General features: G+C 48.4%; 2 protein-coding genes across 3 annotated transcripts in view; both read left to right on the top strand.

The window, feature by feature from the left end:
* The window catches only part of EDIL3 (EGF like repeats and discoidin domains 3), a 29,782-nt gene extending 24,662 nt beyond the window's left edge, over positions 1-5,120 (top strand). For both annotated transcript variants that reach the window (XM_061572358.1, XM_061572357.1), the window contains exon 11: positions 588-5,120. In XM_061572358.1, coding sequence (XP_061428342.1) covers positions 588-731 — 144 coding nt within the window. In that variant the 3' untranslated portion in view covers positions 732-5,120. The remainder of the gene's footprint in view (positions 1-587) is intronic.
* Positions 5,121-9,203: 4,083 nt separating this feature from the next.
* LOC133355106 (FAD synthase-like) lies at positions 9,204-22,483 on the top strand. The gene is made up of 10 exons (XM_061572406.1): positions 9,204-9,341; positions 11,712-12,063; positions 12,306-12,488; positions 13,077-13,331; positions 15,145-15,296; positions 16,108-16,254; positions 17,396-17,494; positions 18,625-18,814; positions 19,579-19,652; positions 21,267-22,483. The coding sequence occupies exons 1-10, from the start codon at positions 9,301-9,303 to the stop codon at positions 21,400-21,402; spliced, it is 1,629 nt and encodes a 542-aa protein (XP_061428390.1). The 5' UTR covers positions 9,204-9,300; the 3' UTR covers positions 21,403-22,483.
* Positions 22,484-22,694: the final 211 nt, after the last annotated feature.

Here is a 22,694-nt window from a genome sequence, read left to right as displayed (position 1 = left end):
CATTCAGAGGCTCCGGAGCCGCAGGTTGCCCCGCCCCTGCTCTGGACGCGTGGACGTCGATTCTTCTGAATGTGGAGGGGGGGGGGGGTGAAACCGGAGGACCCGGAGAAAAATCCTCGCGACCACGGGGCGTTGCGAAGAGCGTTGCCAAAGCGACGCCGCTGCGTTCGCTCTAGACGCAGCTGCAGGCTGACGGCGAGAACACACAAACGCATAAGAGCAGAGCGGCGTCGTCTGGCGATGAGTCTGCGCGTGACATTCGCGGACTCGGCGCCATAAGGTGACGGGCGCGAGCATATCACGCGCACACTCGTCGCCAATCGACTCGGCGTCGGAAGCAGACGTTAGACGGTCGTAGATACGAGTTTTTGGTCGTTACTGTGGGGGTCTTACTGACTATAAGAAAGGTCGTAAAAGCGGTGGGGGGGGGGGGGGAGACTCGTCACCTGTACGTACGTTGAACTTCTATTGCACCGCACGTATCCAACCGCACGGGCAATCGGAGTCGACGACAGAAGCGCGCGTGTTGTTTTGCGTGTGTGCGTGTTGTTTTGTGTGTGTGCGTGTTGTTTTGTGTGTTTTTATAGATCTTTGCTGGAAATTACGACAACAACAGTCACAAGAAGAACATGTTCAACCCGCCCATAATCGCGCGCTACGTGCGAGTGCTCCCCTACTCGTGGTACCGGCGCATCACCTTGCGGGTGGAGCTCATCGGCTGCGACTTCTGACGCGGCGACGCAGCAGCAGCCGCCGCACGGCGTTCCCATCCCATTCGTTCATCCGCACGCGCGTTCACCCGCGTGGTCTCAAGTCCGACACGTTGAAGTTCGCCCGCCGCGTGCGAGCGCTGCGCGGTGGGCGAATTGGACAAGGCGAGAGGGTTAGGGCGGGGCGAAGCGTTGGGGGGTTCAGACGACGACGATGACGACGACGGTGATGGTGAGGCTGGGATCACGTTGGGATCGGCCCTCGTGGTCACGCGAACGTAAAGTTGGTTTGGAAATGTTATCGGTAGATTTCGGATAAGCGGTGAGCTTTTGATAACACTGATGTAAGGATTGGGGTTATGTTTGCATTGGAGTAACTAACGTAAGTGTTAGGATTTGAAGAGAGAAAACATTGAATTGGTATGTTAAGTGGCCAAGATGAGAGTTATGATTTAAGATGAGTGTTGTGATTTTAAACAGGAGGCGTCTTTAGTTTATATGAGACTATGGGTCATAAACACACTTCTGGTATTTGAGTAACATCTGAGCAAGCGCAAGTGAAACGCAATGCAACAAACGTGGACGCGAATACAGTGAGTGTATAGAGTTGTCGCCCATTATTAAACGATTTATATATGAACAGCGGTCTGGATTGCGCGAGTGACATTTGTTTTTTTTTTTATACCCCTTGCGTACGCATCTCTCCTTCATCCTGAAATCTCGAGACATCTTCAATGGTGCAGAGGGCAGAGTCGTTCGAAACGATCGCAGCGGCGATTTGGCTGAGCACCTGCGAGTCTCGAATCTCCACGCGAGACGCACGGAGGTTTAGAGGGATGAGACTCGTGCGATGGAATCCTCTGTGTGCACGTGTGTGCACGTGTGTGTGTGTGAAGGTGGGGAACAGTAGCGTAGCGGTTAGCGCGCTACGCTACGAACCTGGCGACCCGAGTTCGATTCCCGCTCACGACCAACACCAGTGACGATTATCTGAACTGGTCCTGGGCCTCCCCTCGGTCGACTCAGCCTCAAATTAGTACCTGGTGCGATGCCTAAAAATGTTGCCACAAGGGAGACAAAGGCGGCCGGGCGTGGTTCTGGCCACCCACCCCCTCGTGTGCCATGTCGGCCTGCATAAGTGCTCCCTAACAGCACTTGCCCCACCAGTCTGTTAAGGCTATGCGGGGGATCTTTGTATTTGTTGTCTTTGAAGGGGAGTGGTCGTGTCATGGTTAGTGCACTGTGCTTCGAACCTGGCGACCCGGGTTCGATTCCCGCTCGCATCCAACATCGGTGACAAATATCTGAATTGATCCTGGGCCTTCCCTCGTGCACCGTGCAGCCTTTCATCGATGCTGGTCAACAGCGTTTGTCGGCTATACGGTGGATCTTCGTATTAGTGGGTCAAACAGCTGTTTCATCATAACGTTGTAATAATGGATGATTGCTGGGTGGGCACTGTGTAGTGCAACATAACGCACCTGAGACCATAACAGCAGCCGAATGCGTTGGAATGCTCCGGAGCGTAGATTGCTAGCCCATGGTAAATCCATCACCGCAGTGGAAAGCGTGAAACCTATTCCCCCAGGATGTTGTTGCAATGAGTAGCACGGCCACCTGGCACAATGCGCTCGATTGAAGCGGTCGCAACGTCTCGCTGCTCGATTGAGTGCGTGTGGGACGGGTTCGATGTGCCCCACTCTCGACAGGTCTGAGCCCGCGTCAACATTCCCCATGTGGCCAGTGCCGGATTATCCTCACAGCAAAAGTATCTACAAATGTAGTAACTACACATGTAGTAGCTACTACATATTTAGTAGCTACGGGCCCCGCATTGTCAAGGGCCCCTTGCTAACAACTTTCAAGATATCGGTTCCGGTTCAGTGATCCTGCACTTGCTCTATTGCTATAGTACTATACCGCCTTCAACTTTTATGAACGACTGGGTGTTTAAGTTTAGCGATTTGTCGTATTATCTAACTGTATAGCAAATAAAAAAATACAATTACTTTACTGTGCAAGTTAAAAATTCGTGTTTTAATATTTACGTGTTTTTTTTATTTAGGGCCCCTTTATAACATCATGCTACAGGCCCCGCACTAGCTTAATCCGGCACTGCACGTGGCCAGACAGCTTACAAACGGCCGAACCGAAGTGCTGTGGCACCTTGGCATCTGTTTTGAAACGACCGCAAGGTTGGCAGGCCGTTGACCCCGTGTGTGACCCCGCGTGTGACCCTTGTCGCGAGACGTCGTGTTGGCCCGCTTCACTCGCTGCACGCCACCGCTCGCATCACGATGTGCCTATTTTCTTTTTTTTTTACTTTTCATTTGTACCAAAAGAGTTGGGTCTTTGCGGTTCATTGAGCGCTCCAGTACCGAGCGGTTCTTAAAAGTCTTAGTTCTTGAGTGTTTTTTGTCTGCTGGCCAAGTCGTCCTTGACGAAAGAGCTGTCCATCTCAATTGGCTTACTCGGGAAATAACCTTCTGGACTTCTTGCCCGCATATTCGAAAAGCTATCGAGCGTACTGCATATTTATTGTGAAGTCGTGTATGCTTAATGTCACACCGGCGTGTTCATTCGTATGTCGTAATGCGCTACTTGTAAAACGTGAAAGTGCCCAGCTTTGTTCGTAAGGGCATTTTTGGGGATTGCAACAGATCGCAAATTGACGTCGAGATTTGGTATCCATTCGACTGCTTCAGATGTCGCCCAGCAGTCACAAACTGCTTTGTGTCCGCCTTAGATTTGTGATTCTCAGTCTTATGTGTGTGGGCCCCCTGATCAAAACCACGGATCTGCCCCTCCCCCCCCCACAGGTTACTGAGGCCAGAGTACACAGAGTGTACATGTCTGCATGCCTCTCGTCAACGTGGCGTTCGTAAGGCTCTCGTTTCACGGTTTGTTTAGGTGTGTGTTTGTCAGCGTAGTGCGGCGATGACATTCCCCCCCGCACGCATTAAACTATTTTCCTGCACGGTAACCATGCCGCAGCCTGCGTCTCAATGGGCCTTAGATTGTACCGGGTGCTCCAGATGTCTTGTGACCGACCCCCGATTAATTGACCCATCACATTTTTTTCACCCTTTGCACATTCATCTCTATTCTTGGTTCTTTCGGTAAAGTCACGTATAAGGGAAATAATAAAATCTTGCTGTGGTTTTCACACCTGATGATGATTGCTTGTGTTGCAATCGAAACGTCGTGAGAATTTTCTTGTTTTATTTTTATTATGTATTATTTCTCTTCTAGGTGACTTTACCAAAAGAACCAAGAATATGAATCCCTACAGTCACGAAAGCTTTAAATCGAAAATTAAAACATTCACCTCTGTTTTAAATCAACTTTTTTAAGTTTTAAAAATTGAAAGGGGGGGGGGGGTCACGAGACATCTGGACCACACCCCTGTAGGAGTGCAATCTGGATTGGTTGTCACCAACTACAAAGAGATCAAAAGCGCCCCCCCTTCCTCTATCCCAAGTCTCGGTGCCCCAACAGTAACCCTGAGCATCATGGGACCGCTCTTGCCAGTATCAAAATAGAAGAATTGGTTTTACCCTTTTCTGGCAATAAAACTGTTGTGTTAAGATGTTAAAACACCAATCGGACACCTTTTGCAATAAATCACGTCCGCACTAACCACACGTCATCCTTGTGGTGAACATGCAAACAGAAACATGCTCTGGTAACAATATGCATCGTCTCTGGTCTGGACCAATCCATTACGACTTCAGCCCGCCGGTGTGTTGGAGAGTACATCCACAACATCGACAACTTGAGTAGTACGACGTTTCGCTGGTAATTACATGCAGCATCGTCGGGTGGTGTGTCAGAATAGTGAAGCAACCCACTGCTTCTGGGCTTAAATAGAGCCACGTGGTATTTTCTTTAAGTGTTGCTCATAATGCTTTGACGAATTGTGTGACGCTCCCCATAGTTTTAACCACTTAGACATATTTAGCCCATTGCGTTTTAAACAATAATAATAATGATGATTCAATAATGATTCGCTGATGTCCGTAGAGCAAAACACCCAGATGCCGGTACGAAATGCATGCTCCTGTGGATAGAAATGTCGCTAAGAACCCACACTGCTTTGGCCGTTCACGACGCGTCCATTAATGCGTCTACCGCGTGCCGTAAGCTTTATCAACTTTTACCGTGAAGTGAAATTAGAACGCTTCACCATATGTTGCATTGTCAATGTCCACTTTTTTTATTACGTTGATAAAAGTTACGTAGAAGCGCGCGTTGTGTTAGGCGTTCGCCATATTGATTTCCACCCCGTGTAATTCACCGTAGCGATGATCGATTATTGATTGCCAGCGCAGTTTGTTTCGCCACAACCCTGAACCGTAACGCACCCCGCTGTGACGTTTGAACGAGCTGCAATAAACATCTGTGATCCATCGTTGCGGAAGGCGGGAGGAAATCGTCTTCGTGTATGTGAATGGCTATCGGGAATGTGTTTTCCAAATAAACACAAACCCACGGCAATGGGCAGCCGTTGTCGACGCGTGGCGCAGACGACGGGTCGTTTGGGCATCTGTTGAAGACGCGAAACCAACATCGTAATGGTAAAGTCACGTTGTTAGAAAAATATTCAATGAAATAAAACCAAAAATAATATATCACGACGTTTTGATCGCAACACAGGCGGTCGTCCTCAGGCAGAAAACAAGTAGAACCCGTAAAAACAAAGTTTTTGACTATAAATCCTTTATATGCGTGGCGGCTAGAGTCCTCTCGTCCTCTGGCTTGAGATGGCTGCCACCTATGGGTCAGATGATTGCATGGCAGCATTAAGCAATTGGTAATTAAATATAATATTTTTGTCCTAAAAAGTGTAAAATTTTGGAAAAAAAATTTCACGAACATTAATTGTCACGCACAACGAGTCTGTGTGGAAAATGTCAGCTCGATTGGATCACGGGAAGTGGATTAAAAAACGACCGAAAGATTTGCACGGTCCTAAGCAAGCAAGCAAGCGAACTTAATATAAAGGATTTAATATAAATAATCCAGCAGTGGAACTGTTGAACCAGCGAGAGAGCTGTTACAACAAGAGGTTATATATGTGGCGATGGGCAAGCAAGCGCGGTCTGAGCTGGAAAGGAATTCCATCCCCGGACGCAAGCACGTCAGTTGTGTTGATGGAAGAAGTTGTGTTGATTAGGAAGAGAGACAGATTAGGGAGAGAGATTAGCATGAAATGAGCTTCCGTCGCCGCATAAGAGTATCGCCCCCGCATATGCGCACAACGGCAGTGTTAATGGGAGATGAGCACTATGTTGATGGGAGAGATTAGGCAGGGAGATTAGGGGGATTAGCAAGTTAATGTCATGTCTATGTGTAACACAAACTACGGCGCTGCCAACTGTGCTGTGAGAGGCAAGCGCGTCTACGCAAGAGAACCACCGCAACGGTGGTCGCGCCAGTGAGACACACAGCCCATCACACAGCCAGAACCATCGATACATCGAGGCTAAGGGAGCAGAGGTGGCCATGCTAGTGAGATCCCAGCCCGTTAATGCAGAGGCATCCCACAGGGCAATGTAACTCAGAGTCGGCGATAACAGCCGAACGGCAGGGAAGGATAGAAGCATCACAGAAAGTTACGACTTTGCTTGGTTAATAACTTCCTTCCAATGATTGCTCAGACTATACCCATCTTTCGGGTTAAAATTGTCTCTGTTTATATATCTGGATGGCTTCATGGACAAATCTTTTATGGTAGCCCGAAGGTTTGCAGAGTACCTTGGTCTCAGAAATTAAGCAATATCCTGCGAGCCCACTGCGTTATAACAATGATCAGTCACTGCAGAGGTATTTGTTCTGCCGTGTTTCAAATCTGCCTTGTGTTCGCGAACACGGTCCGAGACATGTCGTTTCGTTTCCCCAATGTAGCTTTTGCTGCAGACACAACTTAGTATGTAGACACTAGGGTATTAACATCCTTCACAGATTGAATCAAATCACGGATTTTGTGTACTGTATTGAATCGGACCTGGATCTTGTGTTTGTTTAAGATTTTAGGAAACAAATTGGTAACACCTGCTATTTATGGCAAGGTGATGGTTTTTATTGGGTCCTCAAATTGTTGTCTCCCAATGGTTGGGACTACAGCTTTGCGGATTGTGCAGCCTGAGTATCCATTCATCTTGAGGGCTTGGTGTATGTGCTCCAGTTCACTGGCTAGGTGGCGCTGGTCGGAGATGCAGCGGGCCCTATGGGGGAGTTCTTCTGGGCCGGATGGTGGTGGGAGTCAGGCTTTAGATAGGAATCCAGGAATGGTAGCTTGCCATCATTTTCCACTTCCATGGTGAATTTGATGGTGGGTGTATGGAATTGATGTGGTTGAAAAACTGGTTCAGTGCTGGCTGGCCATGTCACCAGATGACGAAAGTGTCATCTACGTATCTCTTCCACAGGGAAGGACGTAGGGTGGATGTCAGGATGGCATGTTTAAAATTTCTCCATGAAAACATCTGGAATGTACCATTCCAGACGAAGTAAGTGTTGGTACGGCAGTGCCTCACCAAAGTTGGTACATTAGGATTCAGTCCCTGTTGGACCAAGTCTTCAATGATTGCTATGGTGTCAGGTACAGGTACCTTGGTGAACAGAGAGACTACATCGAAGCTGACAAGCAAATCATCTGGAGAAAGTGAGATTTCCTTGATTAGAGAAACCAAGTGAGCTGAATTAGGTACTACTGAGGTGGTCTTGTCCGTGAATGGAAGCAGGCTCTCAGACAGAAATCGGGCCAGTTTGTAGGTTTTCAAAAAACCTGGAGCAAAATGAGCAAAAAAATAAGCGCCCTCGGGATCGCACCGAGAAACTGGAGATGGGAGCACGTGGTCTGCAGGGCACCTGGCAGGTTCGTGAAGTCGTGCGAGCAGTTGAGGTCGACATGAGGTGGGACGCGTCGCAGTGAGAATGAGAATCTTAATTTATATCGTATGGATGCAATGATAATCTTTATTTATATCGTAGGGATCCAATGAGAATATATATTTATATCGTAGGGATGCAATGATAATCTTTATTTATTTTGTAGGGATCCAATGATAATCTTTATTTATATTGTAGGGATCCAATGATAATCTTTATTTATATTGTATGGATACAATGAGAATATGTATTTATATTGTAGGGATACAATGATAATCTTTATTTATATTGTAGGGATGCAATGATAATCTTTATTTATTTTGTAGGGATCCAATGATAATCTTTATTTATATTGTATGGATACAATGAGAATATGTATTTATATTGTAGGGATACAATGATAATCTTTATTTATATTGTAGGGATGCAATGATAATCTTTATTTATATTGTAGGGATGCAATGATAATCTTTATTTATATTGTAGGGATGCAATGATAATCTTTATTTATATTGTAGGGATCCAATGAGCTCTACGGCTCTTTTTTACAGACGTCAAGTCGGGGCATGGGGTGAGAACGTTGCAATAGCAAAACACAAACATACGATGGGAGTGGAAAGTACAAGGTAAACATCACCCAAACACGTGCAAATTAACCAACCCCATCCTCCCAGGCAAAGGCCACCGAGGCGTTAACTTATTGTTCAGAAGCGACCTGACCACAAATTACAGCTCATTAAAGTGGCCTTATCATTTGGACATTTATAGCAGAAAATGTATCTAAATGATCTCAATGAATGTTTCTAAATGTGGATGGAAAAACCCAGAGGACCCGCAGGAGAAATCCACGCGACCACGGGGAGAGAGAGACACGCAAACTCCAAATATACAGCAGCAGGTGTCAGGGTCGGGATCGAACCCACGACCACCTGCATACCAGGCGAGGTAGTTAACATCTTATCACCGTGGCGTGCCTTAAATAAAATAAAGTATATAAGTTCAAATTGCATCAATTCCCAAGCTTGGAAAAGGCAGTAAATTAACCGTACTTACAAACATATTAGGGCCATATTTATATTAAAATATATATTATTGTATTATTTCCCTTCTACGTGACTTTACCGAAAGAACCAAGAAGATGAATCCCTGCAGTCACGAAAGCTTTAAATCAAAATATAAGGGGCCGTTCATAAATGATGTCACGCGATTTTGGACGATTTTTGACCCCCCCCCCCCCTTCGTCACACGGCGTCACAAAAAGTCAGACCCCCCCCTCAAATATGACGTCACAAAGCTCTGCACCCCCCCAAAAAAAAATAAAGCATGCTTCAAATCGCTTTAAACAATTGCCATTGTAGTGCGTATTTAATGTGGCGCTGCACTCTGATGTTGTAGGAGAAAACATTTATTAAAAAGTCTATTTAATTAAGTAAAACGTGTTGTCTATTTGTTTAAAGTTGCGTATTTTAATGTGACGTCACATTCCCCCCCCCACCTCGTCACAAATGTCTGGGGGGGGGGGGTGGGGGTCACAATACATCTGGACCACGCTGTACGAGCCGGGCCCCAATGATCCGGAACAAAAAACAAACTCGAATTGTTTCAGCGGGGAGACTTTTAGGGCCGCAACCCTCGAATGCAATCTTAGCGATGAGAACATTTAAAAACACATCTCACTCCATGTCATTGTCGCCAGATGACGAGTCTGTTCTATTCCCTTGGACGTAGCGGCTCCAGGTAAAACAACACATTAATCGTCGTAATTTTTCACGCACTTTTAATTTTGTCTTCTAAAATCCAGATCAGCGGGCTGCTCGAGTGATGAAGCCTCGGCCTATCCAGGCGAGGCCGCGTTCGTTTTAAAGATAAAAACAACTTCACCCAAATGTAAATCATCGTTACACTGCACGCAACGAAAGTGCTTTCGTTCACAAGTTGCGATGGTCTGAGGTGTCGTGCCGTAAGCTGGTGGTTTTTTTTTAATGGACGTACTGGCCCCCGTCATACGAACGTGGAACTTCCACTGCGGGTTTTCAGTGCTCCACTTTAATGTTTTATTTTAATTATTTTATGTTTCTACCCACGTGACTTTACCGAAAGAACCAAAGAGTATGGATCCCTGCAGTCACGAAAACTTCGAATCTAAATTAAAACTTCAAATCTAAATAATAACTTCAAATCTAAATAAAAACTTCTAATCTAGATTAAAACTTCAAATCTAGATTAAAACTTCAAATTTAGATTAAAACTTGAAATCGAGATTAAAACTTCAAATCTAGATTAAAACTTCAAATCTAGATTAAAACTTGAACTCTAAATAAAAACTTCAAATCTAGATTAAAACTTCAAATCTAGATAAAAACTTCAAATCTAGATTAAAACTTGAAATCTAAATTAAAACTTCAAATCTAGATTAAAACTTCAAATCTAGATTAAAACCTCGAATCTAAATTAAAACTTCAAATCTAGATTAAAACTTCAAAACTAGATTAAAACTTCGAATCTAAATTAAAACTTCAAATCTAAATTAAAACTTCAAATCTAAATTAAAACTTCAAATCTAAATTAAAACTTCAAATCTAAATTAAAACTTCGAATCTAAATTAAAACTTCAAAACTAGATTAAAACTTCAAATCTAGATTAAAACTTCAAATCTAAATTAAAACTTCAAATCTAAATTAAAACTTCAAATCTAGATTAAAACTTCAAATCTAGATTAAAACCTCGAATCTAAATTAAAACTTCAAATCTAGATTAAAACTTCAAATCTAGATTAAAACTTCAAATCTAGATTAAAACTTCAAATCTAGATTAAAACTTCAAAACTAGATTAAAACTTCGAATCTAGATTAAAACTTCAAAACTAGATTAAAACTTCAAATCTAGATTAAAACCTCGAATCTAAATTAAAACTTCGAATCTAGATTAAAACCTCGAATCTAAATTAAAACTTCAAATCTAGATTAAAACTTCAAATCTAGATTAAAACTTCAAATCTAGATTAAAACTTCAAATCTAGATTAAAACTTCAAACTAGATTAAAACTTCGAATCTAGATTAAAACTTCGAATCTAGATTAAAACTTCAAATCTAGATTAAAACCTCGAATCTAAATTAAAACTTCGAATCTAGATTAAAACTTCAAAACTAGATTAAAACTTCAAATCTAGATTAGAACTTCAAATCTAGATTAAAACTTCAAATCTAGATTAAAACTTCAAATCTAGATTAAAACTTCAAAACTAGATTAAAACTTCGGGAAACAATAAAATAATATAAATATAAAACAATACAAATTCTCACGACGTTTTGACTGCAACACAAGCAATCATCATCACGTAGGATTTCACACCTGATGATGATTGCTTGTGTTGCAGTCGAAACGTCGTGAGAATTTTTTTTGTTTTATATATTATTTTTACTTATAACACGTGTGTTATTTTGTTTCCATGAACTTGGTTTAAATTCGTCGTCACCGGTTACTGTCCGCCCCCATTTGGACGAAGGTTTGAATGTTTGCGCATAGTTACTTTTATAAGATGTTTTCTTGTTCATGTTTTTGTTTGTTGCCGTTGCACCCGATTCAAGAGCCGAATGGCTCACAGGGCTCTACCTAATAAATGCAACTGAAACTGAAGGTTTGGTCACATAAGATGCAGCGCCCCCGAATGTGCGCACATCCCACGTGGTGTCTCAATAAAGTTATACAAACATATGGACACACCTACCAGATTGTATAACGGGCCCTCAAACTTTTGCTGAAATAAAAATACGGGAGGTAAAGCTTGCGTCTTATAATCACGTGGTAATCTGTATGCTCGGACGCATTGTGCTGTGCGTTTTATTGACCGTGAGAATTGGTTGTGAATCGATGCATCGTAATGCACTTACTAGAGTATGTACACCGTATGTTGAACTTCTTTCGCACCGTACGTAGCCAACCGTGCTAATCGGAGGCGCTCGGGGAAGGACAACAAACAAAACATAAAAAGCAGTTCTCAAGAAAAGCGTTTTCAATCGAGATTTAAAAGTATGAGCAGCAACACGCCGTGCGGGTTTGTTCACTGCGTGTGACCTCCACCATGCCCGACCCGTCGCATTCACAGACTCCGAGTCCTCGCCAGGCAGATGAGCCATGCCGTGCCCACGGGGGAACCGGCGTCTCCCGTCACGTCGGGCCCCGAAGGAGCCGGCGCGGCACCACCGCGACCGCCGCCGTCGCGCTCCGCGGCCATCCTCGTGGTGGGAGACGAGATCCTGAAAGGACGGACCCCGGACACCAACTCGCACTTCATGTGCACGCGACTGCGAGCCCTGGGCGTGCGGGTGGAGCGCATCTCGGTGCTGGGCGACTCGGTGCCGGCGCTGGCTGATGAGTTGGCGCTCCTCGCCGAGCGCCACTCGCTGGTCATCGCCTGCGGAGGGGTCGGACCGACGCACGATGACGTCACCTTCGAGGTGTGAGGCCCGGTGGCTTTGAAGGGGGGGGGGTCATAATGGCCGTGTCGGAGAGGTGAGAGATGCTGTATGGCATATAAGCATACTCTTAGATCAGTGACTGCATCCAAGACTTGAGTAAGTTAAACATTGTAAAGTATTCGGGAGACGCACCATGCGCCGGGCATGTCCGACTGCCCGGTTGGTTACATTTGTGTTTCGTGTTGTCGCTATGGTTGCGCTCTCCTGCGTGGACGCCCTAGGCCGTGGCCCGGGCCTTCGGGGACACGCTGGTGCCAAACCCTGAGCTGGTGGCGCTCTGCCGTACCGTGTTTGGCGAGGCGGAGACCGGTGACGCGCGAATGAAGCTGGCGTCCGTGCCTTCGACTGCGACGCTCAACTACGGCATCGACAAGAAGACGGGGGAGCGCTTCAGGTTCCCTGTGGTGCGCGCACGCACGCACGCTGGCACGGTGGCACATCTACAGGTAGAGTAGACACACTGCCCGGTAACTATGAGCAGGTAGCAGCACCACTGAGGCCAGGGCTAACTAGCTGTTTTTATTTTACTAAGTAAGGCCCACTGAGCTGTCTAGCTTTTTTCAGAAGCGACCTAGCCACAAATGATAGCCTAACGAAGTGACTTGTCATGCGGATAAGGATAGGATCAGGAGTGTCGAGTATAGGATTACCTAGAGATCCATAGTCTTCAGTAGACTCTCATGGAGAGCCATGAGCTAGAACCATAGACACACAGCCTGAAATACATGCTTTATAGGGCAAAAAATAACTTTCCATAATCATGTTTTACCCACATTTAACATTTAGTTTTCCCTGTACCACTCAAGGTCATAGTCCAAGGTTTTACTCTAATTGTACTCTTCGTGTCCTTCCGGTGACTTTACGACGTCGCTTCACTTCCGATAGCTTTCTGAATGACAAACCCCGTTGAGCCATGGGACTTGGGGAGAGCCGTCGCCTTTGCCGTCATCGTCGCCGTCATCGTCGTCACTGCGCTGTGTGCGGAGGCGCAGGTGAGCGTGCGCAATGTCTTCCTGTTCCCGGGCATCCCCACGCTGCTTGAGAGAGCGTTCGTGGGAGTGGAGGACCTGCTGGTGGCGGTGGTGGGCGCCGGGACACCCATGGCGACGGAGCACTCGCGCGAGATGTTGGTGAACACCGACGAGGTGTCCATCGCGAGCGTGCTCAACGAGGCCGATGCTCGCTTTCGGCCGGCCGTGCAGCTCGGCTCCTACCCGGACTGGCTGTGCAACTACTATCGCGTCAAGGTGGGCGTGCAGGGCGGAGGCGCGCGCGCGCTTTGCGGTGCCGGGGTGGCGGAAGCGCCACGAGTTGGCACAGTAGGGGGGCACAGGTGGTGCATCTGCCGGTCATTCTCCCGCACCTCCGATTAGCACGGTTGCCATGTAATGTAAATAGTAATTTAAGAAACGCAAAATCATGCTCATAGAATCTCTACCGCGCATTGCTGTCTCGGCAAGCTGTGGCTACGTACGGTGCGAAAGAAGTTTAATATTTGACTTTGGTGGATGGACATTAACATTATGCTTCTGGGTGGGCAGAGGCAGTGGAGTAATTAAGAATGTTGTACCATTGTTTCAATTGTCGTGTTGGGAAATTGAATCGACTTTGCCTCAAATGAGTACCTGGTGTGGTGTTTGAACATCAACACTGGGGAGACAAAGGCGGTCGGGTGTGGTGCTGGCCACCTACCCCCTCGTGTGCTGTGCTGGCCTTCATTGGTGCTTGCTAACAGCACTTGCCCCAACAGTCTGTTCAGGCTATACGGGAGGTCTTTGTGTGTGAGATTGTGTGTTTGAGCGTCTATCTCTGAGATTATGAGTGGCAAAACTTGTATTTACGTGTGAGAGTGTGTGTTTATTAACTCAAAACACCCTGGGTCTGTCCCCTAACCTGACAGCGAGCCTTCGACACATCACGTGGCCCCAAAGTGCATCTAGCTTGGCTCAAGCGCTGTGGTGATATCACCGCCACTTAGTGGCAAACGGCGGCTGTTGTTACTGGTGTGTGTGTATGAGTGTGTATGCATTTATTTCAGCATGTGTATGTGTAGTGGCATAGGAGAGTAATGTAGCAGCATAGCGCTGCCTGCTGGCAGGGAAGAGGATCTGCGGCTTACGTCAGCCCTGACGTCAGCCCTGACGTCAGCAGGCCAGGCTAGACACCAGAGGGGGATTGAGGGGAAATATCACAGGAGGGGCACACCAAGAACTCGCTGGTAGGTTCTAGAAAGGGGGCGTGTCCGGGGGCGGAGCCAGGCCACGTGACAGTATAAGAGGGGCCCCTGTAGGGGACCTCGGGGCTGTCGACTGTAAGTGGGATCCCTGTCGTGCTGCTCAAGTCCATCGTCATTCTTCTCTTAGTCGCCGCAGTCGCTTGATATTGCGCTGTTATACAGTTGTTGGCTGTACTGGTCAGCGCCATCGGTGTTAGACGGCTAGTGTTGTGTATAGGCTAGGGTGTGTGTAGCCTAGGCGACTGAGTATAATAAAAGAAGTGCCTCCAAGAATTACTGCCTCCGAGTTGAGCCACTACATATGTATGAATGCATGCATTTCAGATGACAGTGTTGGTAATGATGGTAATTGTGACGATGACGATAATGATTGGTGGTGGTGGTAACTATGCTGGTGATGGTGATTATGGTGGTATTCTTTCGCATGGCTGATGTAGATGCAGAGCAACAGCTAATTTACATTCAGGCGGTCAAGCCAGACAACTGCTTCAGGAGCAGCGGAGTGTATCGCTGTGACGTCTCCTTCGTATTTGTGTATCGGGCATTGCTGTCGTTATATGTTGTACGGTCCGTTCTGGATCACCACAGTTGCACGCTGGAGAATTTTCCATTTGTGCATCAGGTATCCGTATCTGCCATGGTTTGTGCGGGTGCTGTTTAGGGTGGACCATGAGCTTCGTGGAAGATTATGGTGGTTAACCAACCCCATGCAGCAATGTAACTTTGGCAATAGGAGTTCTTCATATTGACGACGACAATAACGGTGACGTTGATCGGTATCGATGACGATCATTGACGATGGCGGCGGCGGCGTGTGCCTGCAGCTGACCCTGGACGGCGAGTCGGAGGGCGCCGTGGACGCGGCGTTCCGCTTCCTGGAGGAGCGGCTCCCTGCGGGCTCCGTGGTGCGGATGGAGCGGCAGCCGGTGCATGTCGCCGCCCTTGCCGTCTACGAGCTCTCTGGCTCCGGTGACCAGCTAGCCGCCGCCTGCTCACTGACTCACGCGATCGCTTGCTCATTCCATCCACCAAAACTATTTTTTATTTTGCCAGGAAAGGCCCACTGAGCTATACAGCTCTTTTTCAGAAGCGACCTGGCCACAAACGATAGCTCAACAAAGTGTGGCTTATCACGTGGACATTTATAGCCACCAAATACTCTAAACGCGTGTTTCTACATGTGGAGGGAAAAACCGGAAGGACTCGGAGAAAAATCCACGCGACGACAGGGAGAGAGACGTGCACACTCCAAATATACAGCAGGCGTCAGGGTCGGGATCGAACCCACGACCTCCTGTATACTAGGCGAGGTAGTTAACATCTTACAACCGTGGCACCCTCACAGTTACCCACCCAACTACCTGCTCATTAACTTTGTTGTATGTATGTGTGAAGAAGTTATTTTGCACCATACGTAGCCAACCATGCTAAGTGGAGGTGCAGGAGAAGGACAAAAAACAAAAAACAAAAAATCATTTCAAATTTTTTTTTTATCTAGATTTAAATGTGCATATCTCCAGCAGCTTTCTAATATCGGAAGGAAGAACGTTCCAGGCAGCCACAGAAGCGCATCTGAAAGCGCGCGATGCAGTGACCGTCTTTGTATGATGGTAGGGCAAAAGCCGCTACTGCTGCTGCTACTAGGATGACTGGAGTCTGTGTGATGATTTACGCTCCATGCTGTATTCGTTCGGCAACCGGAAGCAGTACCCCGTGACGACACGTGCCGGTGGCCGAGTCGGCGTTGCTGTGTGACGCCGGCGTGTGCGCGGGTGTCGCGGCGTCAGGGTCCCCGCTGGAGAGCGCGTGCGCTCGGCGCTCGCCGTGCTGGACGAGGCGCTCGGCCGCTTCTCCCTCGACGAGCTCTGCGTCGCGTTCAACGGCGGCAAGGACTGCACCGTGCTGCTGCACCTCTTCTACGCGGCCGCCGCCAGGTTTACTCAGCCTCCCTGGCCCGCTGGCCCACCCACCCAGTCTTTCTCAAGCCCACCCACCCAGTCTTCTCTCGCCCACCCAGTCTCTCTGTAGCCCACCCACCCACCCAGTCTCTCTCTAGCCCACCCAGTCTCTCTGTAGCCCACCCACCCACCAAGTCTCTCTCTCGCCCACCCAGTCTCTCTAGCCCACCCACCCAGTCTGTCTCTCGCCCACCCACCCATCCAGTCTCTCTCTAGCCCACCCACCCAGTCTGTCTCTCGCCCACCCACCCATCCAGTCTCTCTCTAGCCCACCCACTCAGTCTGTCTCTCGCCCACCCACCCAGTCTGTCTCTCGCCCACCCACCCAGTCCCTCTCTAGCTCACCCACCCAGTCTCTCTCTCGTCCACCCACCCAGTCTCTCTGTAGCCCACCCACCCACCCAGTCTCTCTCTCGCCCACCCACCCAGTCTCTCTGTAGCCCACCCAGTCTCTCTGTAGCTCACCCACCCAGTCTCTCTCTCACCCACCCACCCAGTCTCTCTGTAGCCCACCCAGTCTCTCTGTAGCCCACCCAGTCTCTCTGTAGCTCACCCACCCAGTCTCTCGCCCACCCACCCACCCAGTCTCTCTGTAGCTCACCCACCCAGTCTCTCTCTCACCCACCCACCCAGTCTCTCTGTAGCCCACCCACCCACCCAGTCTCTCTCTAGCCCACCCACCCAGTCTCTCTCTAACCCATCCACCCAGTCTCTCTCTAGCCCACCCACCCAGTCTGTCTCTCACCCACCCACCCAGTCTCTCTGTAGCCCACCCACCCACCCAGTCTGTCTCTCGCCCACCCACCCACCCAGTCTCTCTCTAGCCCACCCTGTCTGTCCACCTGCACTCTGTCTCGTCTGCCAGCCTATCCGACCATTCACACTCTTATTGTGCTGCTGTTCTGTCTGCCTACTCTCCTGCTGACTCTTGCCCACTTCACTGCTCTGCTCTCTCCTCCTTCCTCCCCTTTCAGTCTCCCACTCTTGCCAGCTCTCCCATTCTATGCTTTGCATTATAATCGTTGGCGTTTAAATTGGCACTGGTTATTATGATATCAATTGAATGCAATTTGTGACTCTGCATGAATCAGTTTCTGTCTCTGTGTCTGTCGAGCAGAAAGTATAAGGAGCAGCTGGGCACCGTGCACTGCTTGTACATTAAGATGCCGGGTGCTTTCCCTGAGATGGAGCAGTTCATTAAGGAGACGTGCCCAAGGTGAGCATCTAGTGGCCATCACTCCCAACAACAACAACCGCCATTCGCCACTAAGTGGCAGTGACGTCACCACGTCGCTTGTGCCAGGCTAAGTACACTTTAAGGCCACGTGAAGTGTCGAACCCCCGCTGGCAGGAGGTCACGGGACAGACCCATGTGCCGCCCCATACACACACAGAGGGTTTCACTCTAGGCCACCTTTATTGACTTTTAACAGATCATCGCCTGGCCGCAACACCACATATTAGGCATGTAATGTTGCATAGATTAAGTGATTAAATATACTCTTAAAAAATCCCCAATTGCAAACGTGCAGCCGTATTCTTCGAAATATAAGCACAATTTCTTACAATCTAGAGGTCGCTGATTTGATTCAATTTCCCAGCACGACAATTGAAACAATGGTGCAAGATTATTAATTACCCAACTGCCTCTGCCCACCCAGAATAATCAATGGGTGCACTTCTTCATCTGTTAATGTCCATGCACCAAAGTCAAATGTCCTCCCATTGGCGAGGGCATCTCAGCTCGCAGATCTTGCACAGTACAGGCGCCTTCCTCAAGCAGTGTGCAAAGCAAGGGGTGTCGCACGATCTCCCTTTCACCGCAGTCGCAGCTCTCCTGTACACTGCAGGAATGCGATCGGCAGGTCACGTGTGGTGGGGTAAAGCGTGGGATACTCCCACCTCTTCCGAGTCTTTGTGCCCAGCCTGGATGAGAAGACCAAATACTCTTTTCGATTTAAAGTTTTTGTGACTGCAGGGATTCATCTTCTTGGTTCTTTCGGTAAAGTCACGTAGAAGGGAAATAATAAAAAAAAAGACAGCGTCTGAATGACAGCCCGACAGCCCTGTTCTTCACCTGAGGACGGCTGCTTGCATTGTGGCCAACACGTCGTGAGAATTGTATTTTATTATGTTTTATTTTATTTATTTTATTATTTCCCTTCTACGTGACTTTACCGAAAGAACCAAGAAGACCAAATACTCTCTCGAGGGACCGGGCTTCTTAGAGCCCCCATTAAGCGCACGCCCATCTGCAAAACAGTGCCGCGAGCAAGCGGTGTCAGGGCTGCACCTTTACCGTTTGCCTCACTCGCCGGCATCGGCGGCGGCGCCACCGTGGGACAGGTACGGCGCCGAGAGCCACGTGTACGAGGGCGACCTGCGGACTGCGCTCGGCGAGTTTGCGCGCTGCCGCCCGCGCTCGCGCGCCGTGCTCATGGGGACGCGGCACACGGACCCGGGGCCCCGCACGCTGGCGTCCGTGTGCCCCACCGACCCCGGGTGGCCTCCGCTCCTCCGCATCAACCCGCTGCTCGTGAGCGCTCGCACGCCCGCGCACACGCACACACGCACAAGTTTCGTCTCTGAGAACAAGTTTTTTTCCGTTTGCATTTGACGCTGTGATGTAGGTGTCCTGGGGTAAAGGTGTTTTTTTCCGTTCGCAGCTCTCACTGTGAGCAGTGTAACATCGCCGTGTGTCGGAGAATTGCCCCAGGAACTACTGCTGGAGGCTGTTCAATGAGCCTCTTTTTCCCACATGGAGAGCATAACTCATATAGAACTTGCATTGCATCAGCTTGTTCACTTTTTTGATTTGCTCTTGGATTGTTGGCTTTGCACTTGGCTTTCCAATCGGCTGAACTAGATTATATTTGAATCATATGTGCGGACACAAAACGAAGTTCATCTTATGTTTGAGTTTACCCATAATGCTCCACGGAAATGCATGATGAGTGTGCATATCTTGTGTATGCTCTGCAAATAATTCATTACACGTCAACCTGAATTTTTTTTATCATCGGCTAGTTAAGCGATGCACCAAATATTGCACAGTAATCAGTGACTGAGCTGAAACCATCCACTCATTCGTCACACTTGGGTTGGATGGTTCAGTGCTTGAATCACTGAACCACCCAACCACCTGCATTTCAAATTGAAAGCATTAATTCCCAGCGCTTGCGTTTCCAAAATGAATGAAAACAACCGTGAATTTAATACCATATTTTTTTTCTTATCATTCGTATTAATATATTGATCAATAAAATCAATGTTGTCATTAACAATGACTTGTCCTCCCAGGACTGGAGCTACCACGACATCTGGGCATTCCTGCGGACCCTCTTTGTCCCCTACTGCATTCTCTACGACAAGGGGTGAGCCCCTGCGGTGACAGTAGGGATCCAAATAAAACACGTGGACATACAATATAGCACTCCTCTTGACGAGCATCCCAATGAAAAACACCATCGGACAATCAATCCCTCTCACGACGAAGCTTATACAAACAAATGCTTTTTTACATTTGACTTAAGCTTCTACTGCCCTTGCATTCCTGATATGATTTTGGGATGGAGTTTCAAAGGCGCGAGGGGCATGGAAACTATAGGACCTTGCCCTTCCTGATTTTAAGAGAACAGCTTCATTGTAAACCCCCACAGACCTTTGAATGCTTATTGGAGATCCACATATATAAATTAAGTAATGTACGTTGAACTTCTTTCACACCGTATATGAGCTCGGTTGCATAGGGCAGTCACACCACGTGTTTTCTGTGCTCATTCACTGCTGCTGATGTGGGAGTTGCGTACCGGTAGTGTTTGTGCGTGTATACGTATGTTAGTCTGATGGGGAGCAGCAGCTTGACGGTTAGCGGATTGCGCTTGTGAACTCGGCTGCCTGAGTTTAATTGCCGATGACGGCTAACTTCAGTGGCGATTTTCTGAACCAGTCCTGGGCCACCCCGAGGTAGATCATTACCCGGTGCAATGTGCAAGCACCACCAATGGGGAGACAAAAGCGGGCGGGTGTGGTGCCAGCCACACCACCCCCACGTGCAGTGCCGTGCTCGCTAACAGAACTTGTCCCAACAGCCCGTGCGGGCTATATGGGGCACATTTTATTTGTATGATGAGCCATGGCACACTGCGTTAATGCACTGTGCTACACACTTGCTTATCTGTGTTTAAATCCAGACTGTGCACCAAAGCAAATGGCAGATAGTATCTAAATTTGTCCACGGCCTCCCCTAGGGTGACAACCTAAAATGAGCACTGAGCGCAGTATGTGAACATCAGCACTGGGCAAAGGTGGCCAGGCACGGTGCCAGCCATCGTATGCCCTCCTGTGCCATGCCATCATTCGTGTGTACTTGTTAGCAGCACTTTCCTTTACAGCCTGTAAAGGAAGCGTGTGCGTATGCAACCGAGATTGTGGCGCATTTGGTTGGGAAACCTCATACTATCGTCCCAGTGACCTGGGTTCAATTCCTGACCATGATGGAAATATGCATGCAGTAGCAAACGGTGTATCCTGTGTTAAACACGTGATCTTATTTTGCTCCAATTTGCAACACATCGTTTGGTATCGCTTAGCTTCCATGATCAAGGGCTCATTCCAGGCTTTAACTTCCTCGCCTGGTATACAGGAGGTCGTGGGTTAAATCCCCACCCTGACGCCAGCTGTATATTTGGAGGTTGCACGTTCTCCCAGTGGTCACGTGGATTTTTCTCTGGGTGCTCCAGTTTTTCCCTCCACATTTAGAAGCATGAGTATTTGGTTGCTATAAATTTCCACACGATGAGCCACTTCGGTGACCGATCATTTGTGGCCAGGTCGCTTCTGAAAAAGAGCTACATAGCTCATTAGGGCCTTCCCTGGTAAAATTAAAAAGAGTTCTTCGTTTAGATTACGTTGTATGATTCTGCAGGTCTGAGCTGATTGGTGTGGTGGGACGCTGTGCGGCGTTCGTTGTTGTGTCGCCGCGTCAGGTACACGTCGCTGGGCAGCCGCAAGAACACGAGAAAGAACCCATCGCTGTGCTATACCAACGCCCGCGGCGTGGAGAGCCACCGCCCTGCCTACCAGCTGGAGGACGCGAGCCACGAGCGGCACTCGCGAGCCTGACGCTCCCCCCCCCCGCGCCACTACCCACGGAGACGCGCCACCACAAACGCCACCACCGATGATGCCCCTGCGCCACTACCGATGGAGAAACGCCACCACAAACGCCACCACAAACGCCACCACCGATGATGCCCCCGTGCCACTACCAACGACGCCCCCAGCAGTGAAAGTGGCTGCAGTGTCTCACGCTCTATGGGCTATGTGAGCAAGTCCGGTGCGGCAGCATATGCCGAGACAGTGGCCCCCAACACCGAGCGAAAAGTGGATAAATGTTGAAGCCATATTAAGGTTTGATTAGGAGGCACGAACTGTGAGGAGTAGGCAGAATAGCCAATCAGACTGACTGAAGTCATACCCATAACCCTAACAAACTACCCAACCTGCTCTTAGCACTAATATCCACAACCACATTAGCTATCAAACCTTAATGCTACATCTAAACCTAATTACACTTACCAATGACACCATATACCTAAACCTAATCACACTTAAACAAGATTCCAGATTTGCCTCTTAACCGCATTGGCAAACAAGTCCTTAGTACTACCTCTCACCCTCCTAACCTTAATCCCACCAGACTCTAGCACTAGCCCTGATCATCACCATTAAGTGTGTGATGATGCTTTCATTCGTCCACTAAAATAGATTTTTACGCTCATTACTTGCAACAAATTGTGCACGAGTATTGATTACTTTGGATTTATAACAAAATATATATGCAAGTAATATACTGATGTAACACGCATGCTATTGGAGCATGCGTGTGCAAACGAGCTACTCATGAGACATTATTGCATCTCAACCATAATTCATGACAGTTTATCATATTGGTAGGTGGGTGGGTATAACACATTGTCCTGCGGAGGGAGCTGGTAGGAACGTTGGGTTGCTCGGTCAATGGCCAGGGTCAACGGCAGCGTGGTGTATTCCGCAAATATGGCTGACTGTGAGGGTGGGCACAAGCCGGCGTGAGTAGGTTAAACGTTGAGTTTTATAAGGGTGCCACGGGGTGGACCAGCCCCTCCCCACCCAGCCCCACCCCTCCCACCCTCCCCACCCAGCCCCTCCCCACCCTCCCCACCCTCCCCACCCAGCCCCTCCCCACCCTCCCCTCCCCACCCAGCCCCACCCCACCCAGCCCCTCCCCACCCTCCCCACCCAGCCCCTCCCCACCCTCCCCTCCCCACCCAGCCCCACCCCACCCAGCCCCTCCCCACCAAGCCCCTCCCTCCCCACCCAGCCCCTCCCTGTATGACGGACACAATAATCCCCTGTGGGCTGGTGTAACCAGG

This window comes from Lethenteron reissneri, chromosome 50 (assembly GCF_015708825.2).
Source record: "Lethenteron reissneri isolate LAM-NWPU_2019-01 chromosome 50, ASM1570882v1, whole genome shotgun sequence".
In the NCBI taxonomy this organism is placed as follows: Eukaryota; Metazoa; Chordata; class Hyperoartia; order Petromyzontiformes; family Petromyzontidae; genus Lethenteron; species Lethenteron reissneri.
The sequence above is the reverse complement of the archived record's forward strand: the minus strand, read 5'-3'. Positions and strand labels throughout refer to the sequence as shown.

What these genes read in the sequence shown, in the direction of transcription:
- LOC133355106 (XM_061572406.1), top strand. Translation starts at nt 9,301, where the DNA reads ATGACGAGTCTGTTCTATTCCCTTGGACGTAGCGGCTCCAG. An exon ending in ACGATGACGTCACCTTCGAG is followed by an intron (nt 12,064 to 12,305) that starts GTGTGAGGCCCG and finishes TGGACGCCCTAG; the next exon opens with GCCGTGGCCCGGGCCTTCGG. An exon ending in CTCTCTGGCTCCGGTGACCA is followed by an intron (nt 15,297 to 16,107) that starts GCTAGCCGCCGC and finishes TCGCGGCGTCAG; the next exon opens with GGTCCCCGCTGGAGAGCGCG.